Below are 12,590 nucleotides of genomic sequence, written 5' to 3' on the forward strand. Positions count from 1 at the left end.
CATTTCCAAACAAACTTTACAAAATTCAGTTCATCACTGATTTAATTTTATTATTTTTTTAGAATTAAAAATTCGATTTTTTCTTTAGAAATATATATATTTAAAAAAAATTATTTTCCTGTAAAATCGTTCCATATCTTCCGAAATTCGAACTAGTAAAAAAAAATCTTTGGAATCTTTCAAAATTGCCTAAAATACTTTAAATTCTTGGCAATCCCTTAAGATTATTGAAATTTATTAAAAATGTCTCGGAATCTTTAAAAATACCCTGAAATATTTGAAAATTATTAAAAAACAATTCAGAAATAGGCACAGAATTAATATTGAATAGTAAATAATAATAAATAGAAATTTTCTGATTATTTATTTATTTATTATTGATAAATAAATACTAACGTGAGAACTGCGAGATCAGCTTTGATCGCATTTTCGCAGTCTGGATGCGTGTGCTTTTTTACGGAAACTTTAGTATTGTCCCATTCGGCGTAGATGTACTCCAGGTAGCGATCCTCTGTGCCCGCTACCCAGCCGATCTCGAAAAGTTCAGAGGGTGGAATGTGTGGCACCCCAGGAATAAAGTTGTTGTCGTCATTGACCTTGTTGTTCTCATTGTTTTTCTTCACGTATGTCTTAAAATGGAACTCTTTATCCGGACTCGTCATTAGCAAACATCCAGGATCGGTCCCACTCTTTCTACGATCCATAAAGGCCCTGATTGCCTTAATTCGACACGTTTCACTACAAATAAATTCATTATTTCAAAAAAAAAAAAATAATAATAATAATTAATCAGGGTGACCTATTTAGTCGAAGACAAAAATTCACGGTCATTTTCGGGTTCGCAAATTATTTTTCCGGGTCAATAAAATTGAAATCTATTCTAAACATTAAAACTGCAAGTAAAAAAATATAAATAAATTCAAGAATTCAAAGCGCAACTCTTGAATTTAAAATTTTTTAAATTCAAGTTTTTAAGTTGGAATACTTAAATTTTCAGATAAAATAATTAATTTTCCACAAAAATGAACAACAAATTTTCAACCAAAATGATGAATTTTCAATTAAAATGAGCAATCTTGAATTGCAATAGAAACATTTTAAACCAAAAACATAAATTATTAACAAATGAATTTCATTTTCAACTAAATAGTTTTATTTACAAAAAAAAATTAATTTCCAGATAAAATTATGAATAGTTTACTGGAATACTTGAATATTTAACGAAAAGATGAATTTTCAAACAAGAAGATTAATTTTCTATAAAAAAAAAGATTTGAAAAAAAAACTGATTTTTGACAAAAGAAAAAGAATTCTCAAGAAAATAGTTAATAGTTATACGAATTTTCAATTGTTTAAATTGAAGTTTAAAATTTTTTGAATTCAAAAATGCTGTTTTCAATTGCTCAATAATTTACACGTATAATCTGGAAGGTATTAACACTTTTCAACTGAATAATTTAAGTTTAATGAATTTAAACTGCAAAATTCAGAAATTTTAACATTCATACATTATAGGATTTAAATACTTAGATTTTAATTCCAAAAATATGAATCCACGTTAACATTTTCAATGCTATAAATTAAAGAATCAATCAATAAACTTAAAAAAATGTAAAGTAAATTATTAAGTTATTTTACACTAGAAACATTAATTTAAAAGTTAAATTAAAAAAATTTTTAATTTAAATTAAAATTTTTTTTCAACTTAAAAGTTAAATTATTTTCATTTTAAATAGTTTAAGCATCCTTGAAAAGCTTTAAATTTTTTTTTCAAAACCTTGAGAATTCTAGAAGTTTCTTATTTAAATTTAAAATTATTTTTGAAAGTTCTGAAAAAAATCTCCACACACTTCGTTTAAATTACTTGATATCAACTAACATTTTTAATTAATTTTGAATCCTTTTAAAACTTCTAAATATCTCTTAAATTTACTCAAATTTTGTCTAAAAATAAGAAGTGTTCAATTATTATTTATACATCAAAATTCAACAATTTTGCTTAAAAATTAAATATTTTTTAAATAGAACAATAAAAATTGCAACTTTAAAATTTTAAAAGCTTTCCAATTTAAAAGTTCTTAAATTAAAAGTGAAATTATTTTCATTTTAAATAGTTAAAGCATCCTTGAAAAGCTTTAAATTTTTTTCAACATCTTGAGAAATCTAGAAAAGTTGTTTTAAATTTTTTCAAATTTAACATTATTTTTGAAATTTTTTCAGAACATCTAAATAACTTATAAAATTAATTGAATCTGTCCTACGACTTTTAGAAAATCCTGCGAATTTAAACAAATTTCCTGAAAATTTAAATTTTTAAATAACAATTGAATCCTTATTATTTGTAGAAAAAATTAGAGTAATTGTAAGAGATATTTAGAAGTTTTAAAAAGATTGAAAATTAATTTAAACCTTGAAATGATTTCAAATGAATAAAACAAAAAATTTAGAAGCTTTTTAAGAATTGTGAAAGGCTCCAAAAGAATAAAAACATTTTCTGAATATTCATGCAAAAATTGAAAATGATTTTTCATTTTGAAAAATTATTTTAACAAAATATTTAAAAATATTTTAAGAGATTTCGAAAATTGTCAAAAAAAGACTCCCGAAGATATTAAGGATTTTTTTTTTAATTTGCAGAATTTGTAGGAAAATTCTGACAAAAATTTCCACACTTCGTTTAAATTACTTGATATCAGTTTAAATTTTTAATTAATTTTGAATCTTTTCAAAACTTCTGAATATCTTTTAAATTTACTCAAATTTTTTCTACAAATAATAAATGTTCAATTATTATTTATAAATTAGAATTCAACAATTTCGCTTACAAATGCAACATTTTTTAAATAGAACAATACAAATTTTAACGTTACAATTTTAAAGCTTTCCTAAATTTTAGCAATCAAACAATTAAGTTTCAAATTGTTTACTTTTAAATATTTCGCTTCAATCTACTAGTCTTAAATTAACATTTAAATATTGCTAAATATTAAATAACTACCCTTTTTCTTAATTAAAAATTTCAAATTAAATTTAAACTCCAAAAGAATAAAAACATTTTCTGAATTTTCCTACAAAAATTGAAAATGATTTTTCATGTTGAAAAATTATTTTAACAGAATATTTAAATATTGCTAAATAAATAAATTATTATTCAGTTTTTAATACTTAAAGTACAGATCCACTATAAACATTATTTTTTTATTTATTTATTAATATATACATTTGCTAAAATAAAACTGTTTTTATCAAAAAATTTCAACTTTAAACGCTTTTAATTTTTAATTGTTTAAGGCTTCAACACTGCAATTATTTTTTTTTTAAACTATTGAAATCAAACTTGGAAAGATTTTTCTTCTGAAAATTTGTAAATTTCCCGGTCAAGAAATAAATAAATTCTTCAAAAATAAAATGGAAGATACTAACACTTTTCAATTAAACAATTTTAAATTTTTCAAATTAAAAGTTCTTAAATTAGAAGCTAAAAATTATTTCTATCCCAAGTAATAGTTTAAACATCCTTCAAAAATTTTAAAATTTTATTTCGAAATCTTGAAAAATCTAGAAGTTGTTTTAAATTTAAAATTATTTTGGAAATTTTTTTAGAACTTCTAAATATCTTTCAAAATGAATTAAATTCTTTTCTACAATTTTCAGAAAATCCTGCAAATTTTAGAAATTTTTTTACAACTTGGATGCATAAATAATAATTGAACTTTTATTATTTGTAGGCAAAATTTGAGTAATTTTAAGAGATATTAGAAGTTTTTAAAAGATTTGAACAAAATTTTCAAAAAAGATTCCAGAAGATTTGAAGAAAAATTTCTAAAATTTGTATAATAATTTTTTATCTTTTTAAAATTCCTAAATATCTCTTAAAATTACTAAAAAATTTTCTACAAATGTTCAATTATAAATTATACATGAAAATTTGAAAATTCCACTTACAAATTAAGCATTTTTCGACATTTTAACGATTTTTTAATGAAAATTTTCAAATTCACTGGGTTAAAAATGGAATATTTCAGACTGAAACAATATTTTTAATTTAATAAAATCCTTTAATTAAGAATATATTATTCAAATTATTTTTGTTCACTTTTTATTACTTAAAGTACAGATCAAGTAAATAAAAATTTATATACTTAATAAATAAAAATGTTTTTTATCAAAAATTTTCAACAGCCGAATTTAAATGAAGATTTTTGCAGATTTCAAACCAAAAATTTAGAATCTTTTTAGGAATTGTGAAAGGCTTCAAAATAATAAAAAAATTTCTTGAGATTCCTAGAAATATTCGAAATTATTTATAATTTCGAAAAATTATTGTAACAGAAAAATTAAAAAGATTTTAAGAGATTTCCACACACTTTTTTCAATTGCTTGAAATCATTTCAAGCTTTTAATTAATTTTAAATCTTTTCAAAACTTCTGAATATCTTTTAAATTTACTCAAATTTTTTCTACAAATACTAATTATTTAATTGATATTTATACGTCAATATTTAACAAGTTTACTTAAAAATTAAAAATGTTTTAAATATTTATGAACTTCTATGAAGTCCTTCTGCAATCATTGTGAAATATTTTATTTTTTTATAATCTTCTAGAACCTGTGAAATCTTTTGCAATTTTAAAAGTCTTTTTGAAAATTTTATAAATTTTCTTAAATCATTGTGAACTATTTTTAAATTTTTACGCATTTCTATGAAAACTATCTACAACCTTTGTGAAATCTTCTGAAATATTTGAAATCTTTTAGAACCTGTAAAATCTTTTGTAATTTTTAAAATAATTATAAAATCTTTTTAAAACTTTTGGAATATTTGAAATCTTTTGGAACCTATCGTAAATTTTAAAAATATTTCTGAAATATTTGCGAAATCTTATGAAATTTGGGTAAAATCGGCTGAAATTTTTGTTAAATAATTTTTATTAATTTTTGTTAAATAATCTTCCAGAACCTGCAAAATTTTTTGCAATTTAAAAAATATTTCTAATATGTTTGCCAAATCTGTTGGAACCCCTAAAATCTTTTATAATTTTTAAAATATCTGTGAAATCTTCTAAAATCTTTATGAATTTCTATGCGATCTTTCAGCAATATTTTTGAGAAATCTATTTTAATTTAAAAAATATTTCTGAAATATTTTGCGAAATATCCTTAAATTTTGGTAAAATTTTCTGAAATCTTTTAGAATGTATAAAATCTTGTAATTTTAAAATTATTTCTAATATATATGCGAAATTTTCCGAAGTATGTGTAAAATCTTATTAAATCTTTGTGAAATCTTCGAAAATGTTTTGTAATATTTTGGAGCTAGTGAAATTGTTTATAATAATTAAAATATTTGGGAAATCTGCTGAAATTTTCTAAAAATCTTTGGGAAATTTTCAAAATCGTCGTGAATATCGTTGAAATGTTTAAAATCTTTTTTAATCTGTGAATGCGTTAAAATCTTCGGGAATCTTTGTGAATTTCTTAGAAATATTTAAAATGTTACTGAAGCCTTTTGAAATTATTGTCGAATCTTTTGTAATCTGTGTGAAATCCAATCGAGTCTCCAATTAATGTTAAATATATTTTTTAAAACCAAAAACTAATAAATACATCGTCAATTTTTCCAAAAAGGTTATTTTTTTGAAATTGTACCTTTCCTCCTCCCGCCAAGGACATGTCGCCATTTTGTTTATCTTGCAAAAAGTTCAAGAACCGGCGTGTGACTTGATCGAAACTGAAACAAATGTAAATAATCGGACCGAAAAAACAGTAAAAAAATTACGAAACTAGTGTCCCTAATCGATGTCATGGTTAAGTGATTTTTTCCGCGATTGTTTTCTGTTTACATCGTGAGTGCCGACCACGTGATCATCATCAAAACATTGTCTTCGTCAAAAAATTGAGGTTATGCCGGGTTCAGTTTGCAGAATTGATGCTGGAAAACGATGTAAGCTATTAAAAAGTAACTTTTTATACCTTTCATAGTCGTAGATTCGACACAATTGACATGGTATGTTTGGCATTTTCGTCTAAAGTATAATTTATTGCAGCCTAATATCAGTTTTAATTATTACCATTGTGACATTACGACATCCGCCGAAAAACTGATCGCATTTCGTGCCGGTCAAAATAGACGCGCGCGCGTGTTATAAAATTAAAATCCTTTTTTTACATTTTTTATCCAATTATTTTTTTAATTCTACTTATTCTTATATAAAGACAAATTTTATATAAACTATTTTATATCAAATATTTATATAAATAAAATATTTGAATATTAATCATTTTCAGCACCATCAATTTAGGAAATTGAAAGTTTTAATTTGAGTCGATGATATAATTTATTTCTGAGTGCTCTTAAACTTTATTGATAAAAGCGAACATTTTAATTTTAAAACAGTTTTTTTTTAAATTTTGCAGCATTTAACATTTTTGTGGAGAGACTTTAAACAAAGTGTATATTTTTTCAGATTTTGAAATAAAACTTTAAATTCTCATGGATTTTTTATTTTGCTAAATTAATGTTAAGATAATATTTTAAAATATTTCAAATGATGTCCCAAAGTTTCAAAATGAATATCGAAAATTTTAAAGCAAACTTTCAATTTTGCAAGAATACAAAATTGTAGAAAAAATTCAAATAATTTTAAAAGATATTTAGAAGTTAAAAAAAAAAACTAGAAATAATTAAACAAAAAATATACTAAATATTGATCCTTTAGATTGCAAAATTTATTTGAAGAGACTGTTGAACAAGATTTTAAATCATCTCAAAAGAAATGATTAAATTACTAACTAAATAACTAAAATGATTTCTACACAATTTTTTAAAATATAGTTTTTTGAAGATTTGAAGGAAATTTGAAAGATTATCCAACATTTTTTTTTTATATTGTAAATTTAAAAAAAATTTTAAGAATTCATAAACAATTGTTAATTTTTTTCCAGGATTCAAAAAGTTCTAAATATCTTTCAAACTCAAATTATTTTTAAAATTTGATAAAATCTTGTAAAATAAAAAAATAAATAGTTATTAGAAATTTTTATTCCGTATTAAATATTTTCCCTTCGAAATTAAATCAAAAAAATGTTTGGCTCAGATTTCAACTATTTTGTTGAAAATTCGTCCTTTTAGATGAAATCAATCTTTTCGTTTTAAAATTAAAATTCTTTTTTATTTAAATTATCAACTATTATATTTATGATTGAAAATTCATTCTTTTGATTTGATAAATATGAAATGTTCAACAAAAAAAAAAAAAATGAATTTTTCACGATTCTTAGAAAAGTTATATTTAATTGACCTAAAAAATAAATAATTATTTTAAATTTATATTCACAATTATATTGCGCCTCTTACTGACTTATGCGGGTGTTTTCAATTTGTACTTTTTAATTTTCTGAAATTGGAAAAAAAGAATTTTAATTCTAATGAGGAATTTTTATTTAATTTGAAAATAGTATTTTTTAAATTTGAATGAATGAATTTTGATTTAATTAAAAAATAAGGAATTTTAAGTGTAAACATTTATTTAAAAAAAAAAAATAATTTTAATTGTAAATGTTTCTTTAATATTGGAAAATAATTTTGCTGTCAGAATTTAGTTACCACACTATTTGTAAACTTTTTCACACTTTCAAGAGATTTAGGCGACATTAGTAATTGATTTTTCATTAAAAAATAATAATAATGTAAAGTAAACATTTTAAAATCTTTCAAATGATGTCTTAAAATTTATGAATAGAACATAGAAGATTGTAAAGCAACATTTTTCAAATTTACAAGATTATAAAACTTTAAAACAATTTTGAAATGTTTGAAGGGAATAAAAAAGTTTCTTAAGCTTTCTGGAAAAATTGTTTATGACGTTTTATTTTACGGAATAATAAAAAGTATTCCGAGATATTCTAAAATATAGTTTGTGACCTTGAAATTCCCGAAATAAAATTTCTGAATTTTAAAATATCCGAACTAGAACATTTCCAAATTTAAATAATTAACAAATTGTTTGAAAAAAAATGTTATTAATTTATTCAAAATAAAACAATAAAATATTTATATGAAAGGAATTTTTTTAATGTTTAAAGATTTTTCAGTTATTGTTTGAACTTTAAATGACAATAATTTTTTTAAAGTTTTATAAAAGAATGAATATAAAGGTTTCGGAACAAAATAGAGTTTTCCAAACTTTTCAGGATTCAATTCAGCACTGATTATATCGAAGTTTTTTAATTAATTTTTTTTCTTATAATTACCAGCTTGGTTTTTGATAATGTTTTTTGTACTTTGTTGAAAATAGTATGCAGATTTTCAAACAAACTTTTTCATTGAGAAGAATAGTTATTTAAATGAATCTTAATTTAAATTCAAACAGAAGTTTAAATTCTTTAAACATTAAAGAAAATTTTGTTATAAAATAATTTGATTATTTTGCTGTTAATAAATAAATTATATTTATTGACTAACAGTAAATATAACAATAAAAAGATATTTTCTGTCGGGAATTTCCAAAGTCGAAAATATTATAAACTTATTATTTTTCGGGATGATTCAGTTGTACAAATAAAATGATGAAAATATAAAAATCCCGAATCGGAAAATTTCAGAAATATAAAGTTCCCGAATTTAGCAATTAAAAAATGTTTTTTTTTAGTAAATATAATTTATTTATTACGCATAAAATAATCAAGTATTTTTATCTAAGAAATCTTTATTAATTTTTAAAGTTTGTTTAAATTATTGTTTTAATTCAAAATAACAATAAACGTATAAAAATGCGTACAAAAATTAATTTAAAACCACGTGCGCTTCGAACGAAACTTTTTTTTTAAATTAACCTTTTCATTTTTTAAGAACACTTTTTGTAATTAAAAAAAACTAGAAAGATTTTCAAAAAACATTTTCCATTCAGAAATATATATTTTTTAACTATTGTTATTTTAAATTTAAACAAAAAGTTTAAAAATTGAAAATATTCAAAAGTTCGTTGACAAAAATATTTCATTATTTTATTTTTAAAAATAACAATTTTTGTAATTGTTTAAATTCAGGAATTTTCTAGTTCGGGTATTTTATAATCCGGCAATTTTCTGTCGGGAATTTTCAAATTCGGTAATATTATAGACTATCGGGAATTTTATTATTAGGGATTTTTATAAATCTGGGAAATTTTCAATTCGCAAATTTTTTACTAATGTGTTTGTCTGCTTGTATGTCTGTCCGTCTGTCCGTTATTGATAGAATTCAAAAAGTTATAGCATATACAAAATTAAAAAAAAAAAAAAAAAAAAAAAAAAAAAAAAAAAAAAAAAAAAAAAACACGAAAATAAACATTTTAAGTCAAATAACGCACGATATGAAAAACGTCAAAATAAGAAAAATGTTTCTATTTGAATTCCCTACAACATTGCATACAAAATAATGAAAAATCCAAAAATTATATTTTTCGGCCAAACTATGCAAGCTACGATAAAATATGAGTAGACAAAAACTGTGCATTTGAAAAAGATCACAAAGAAGATACAAAAAAATCTGTCCTCTATGTGGCGCATTCTAAGTGCCAAGTTCGTCAGTCAGCCATTTTGGATAAAAATTCTAAAAGTGAGCGCATTTTGAACATTTTTGGTACCGCATTTTTTAATGATCCAAAAATTCTTTGCATACTTGTTCATAGTTCTTGAAAAGAAAAACGTTATTTTTCGATAGCCCTACAAGATTATCATAACAACTTTTTGAATTTTTTCGAAAAATTGAAAATTCAAATTTTAACCGTACAAAAAATAAGCAAAAATGAAAAATTGCATTTTTTATTAATCATTCTCATCCGAGAAGGTATTGGATTTGTGTAAAAGGAGCTTTAACAAAAGAGAATTCACAATCACCAAATTACTGTACAATTCGTTCACTTACTTATTCAGGCGACAGAGATCTGGTGGCATGCTCCATGGATGTCGTTCAACGTTTCCATCTCTGCAAAAAATGGATTGATTCATTATTATAAAGAATTCACAAGCCTTGAATTTCTGTATAATTTAGCCTAAAATCAGAGTAAAAAATAAATTCTGCATTAGTGCGCATAAGAAAAATCGACACTTCCACTCCTTTTTTTAAATTTTAGGTTCAATTCTTAACTTTTTCAAATATAAAATCATTTAGTTTACAATTCGTAATTGTAAAAGCTTTGCTTTAAAAATTTTCAATTGGGGTCTTCATTGGCAAAGCGTTTTCAATCTAAAGAATTTTCAAATGTAGTTTTGAAGATGTGAACAAATAAAAATTTTAATTGTTTCAAATAGATTAATATATATTTTTTAATTTAATAAACTGTAAATATAAATTAATTAATGATTTTTTCAAATTTACTGTAGCGCGAGTAATAAAAATTGCACATTAATTTATTTTACAATACGCTTTTATTAGATTTTTTTAACATACAGCAATATTTGACTGTTTTTGCACTTAAAATAATATCATTTTCAACATTTACAAATTTATAGATTCATTCTGCAATGTAAAGCATTGAAAGTAATAGCGTGGATTTGTTTTTTAAACAGGGACTCTTGAAATCTTTAATTTATAAAAGTTCAAAATTTGTAATTTTTTGAGAGCTTGAATTCAAAAGAGTTCCACTTTGAGTGCTTTTATTTGCAGTTCAGTTATGATTACTCAAAATGAAAAAATTTTCAGGTTTAGTATTTCTAATTTTCTAATTTCAGTGGTCGCGAAAATTTTGTGGCAACCCAGAAAAAAACCGGAAATTTTTTTCCTCAATTTTTCCGCCCTGAATTTTGACCTTGAAAATATTAAAATATAATATATCATTACTGTACTTTTATGTGGCATTCCTAATTCTTGATCAGCGTTGGGTAAGTTTTTTTTAATAACTAATCACAGTTACGTTACTGGTAACTGTTACTATTTACAGTTCCGAGCCAAAGTAATCAAGATGATAATTATTAAAAATTAATTTAAAACAAGTAATTGGCATTAGTTAAAGTAAGATTTTCAGTCCCATCTTTTAACCAAACATTTACATTTTACCAGAAAAATATGAAATTTCTTTTTACCGGGAAAAATTATTTTTAAGCCAAAAGGACTTTTTACCTAAACAGATGAATTTTTAACCGAATGGTTGAATTTTCTAACAATTTCAAATGAAAAAGGTGATTTTTTTACAATAGTTAAATTTTCAACAAAAAAAGTTAATTTTTGACAAGCTTGGATCCATTTCCAAGTTTGATACTTTCTACCAAAAAAAATTTTAAATTAAACCAAATTTAACGAAGCTCAGGAATATTTTCAATCAAATATTTGAATTTTCATACAACAAATTTTATTTTTCATCAATAAAGGAAAATTTCCAATAAAGAAGTTAATTTTCGACCAAAAGGTTGAATGTTCTAGCACTTTTCAAACGAAAAGACTAATTTCCAAAACAAAACAAAAAACAGTTAAATTTAAAAAAAGGAGTAAATTTTCGACCAATAGTTCATATTTCTAGCATTTTCGAACTAAAAAGACCAATTTTCTGCAAAAAAATCAAATTTCCAATAAAGAAGTTAATTTTCGAACAAATAGTTGAATTTTCTAGCATTTTCAAACAAAAAGACTAATTTCCAAAACAAAAAACAGTTAAATTAAAAAAAAGTGGTAAATTTTCGAACAAATAGTTAAATTTTCTAACATTTTCGAACTAAAAAGACGAATTTTCTAAAAAAAAAAATTTCCAATATACAAGTTAATTTTCGACCAAATAGTTAAATTTTCTAGCATTTTAAAACAAAAACTAATTTCCAACAAAACAGTTAAATGAAAAAGAGAATACATTTGCGAACAAATAGTAGAAGTTTCTAGCATTCTCGAACCAAAAAGACGAATTTTCTACAAAAAAAGTTTGATTTCCCACTAAATAGTTGATTTTTCTTGCAAAATATTCCACCATTAAAAAAATAATTTTTGAAAATAATAGTTAAATTTGTAATGAGAGATGAATACTCATTTAAAATTATGAATATTGAACCAAAAAACTACATTTATAACAAAGTAGGTAAAATATCAAATAAATAGTTACATTTTTCACCGATTTAATTTTCTATCATAATATTTTAATTCTAAATCAATCAAAATTAGATTTGTTTGCCAAAAGATATAAATTTTGAAACAAAAACCCAAATTTTGAACCAAGAAAAAAAATGTCCACTATATTGTTGAATTTTCGAAGCAAAATGACGAGTTTTGCATTTTCAAACCGAAAATATGAGTTTTTCACAAAAAAGCTGGTTTTCAACCGAATAAGATTGTTGATTTTTTAACAAAATGCATGAATTTTCAATCGAAATAGATGAATTCTCAAAAAAAAAAATGTAGCTGATAATATATAAATAACGAAGATTTAATTTTAAATCAAACACAGTTGGATTCAACCTAAACTAAGAATTTTGAACCAAAATAGCTGAATCATCAATCAAATTAGATTTATTATTATTATTGTTATTACACCATTAAGCCATTTCCCTTTTGGGGTAGGCGTGACTCACTCGGCAGGGGAAAGGAGTAGTGTGTGGATGGGATAGAGATTTTTCAGATTGATCC

The 12,590-nt window shown here is 22.7% G+C and overlaps 1 protein-coding gene across 5 annotated transcripts in view; it reads right to left on the reverse strand.

The window, feature by feature from the left end:
- LOC117168990 overlaps positions 1 to 12,590 on the reverse strand; it is an 85,246-nt gene that overhangs the window by 54,724 nt on the left and 17,932 nt on the right. For 4 of the 5 annotated variants that reach the window (XM_033355020.1, XM_033355017.1, XM_033355015.1 and 1 more), the window contains exons 3-4: positions 9,909 to 9,968; positions 397 to 738 (exon numbers count right to left, since the gene is read on the reverse strand). In XM_033355020.1, the coding sequence (XP_033210911.1) occupies positions 397 to 738; positions 9,909 to 9,968 (402 nt within the window). Of the gene's footprint in view, positions 1 to 396; positions 739 to 5,650; positions 5,733 to 9,908; positions 9,973 to 12,590 lie in introns of those variants that run through there. The other variant, XM_033355021.1, reaches the window with a different exon arrangement.

Source organism: Belonocnema kinseyi, chromosome 3 (genome assembly GCF_010883055.1).
Source record: "Belonocnema kinseyi isolate 2016_QV_RU_SX_M_011 chromosome 3, B_treatae_v1, whole genome shotgun sequence".
NCBI lineage: Eukaryota > Metazoa > Arthropoda > Insecta > Hymenoptera > Cynipidae > Belonocnema > Belonocnema kinseyi.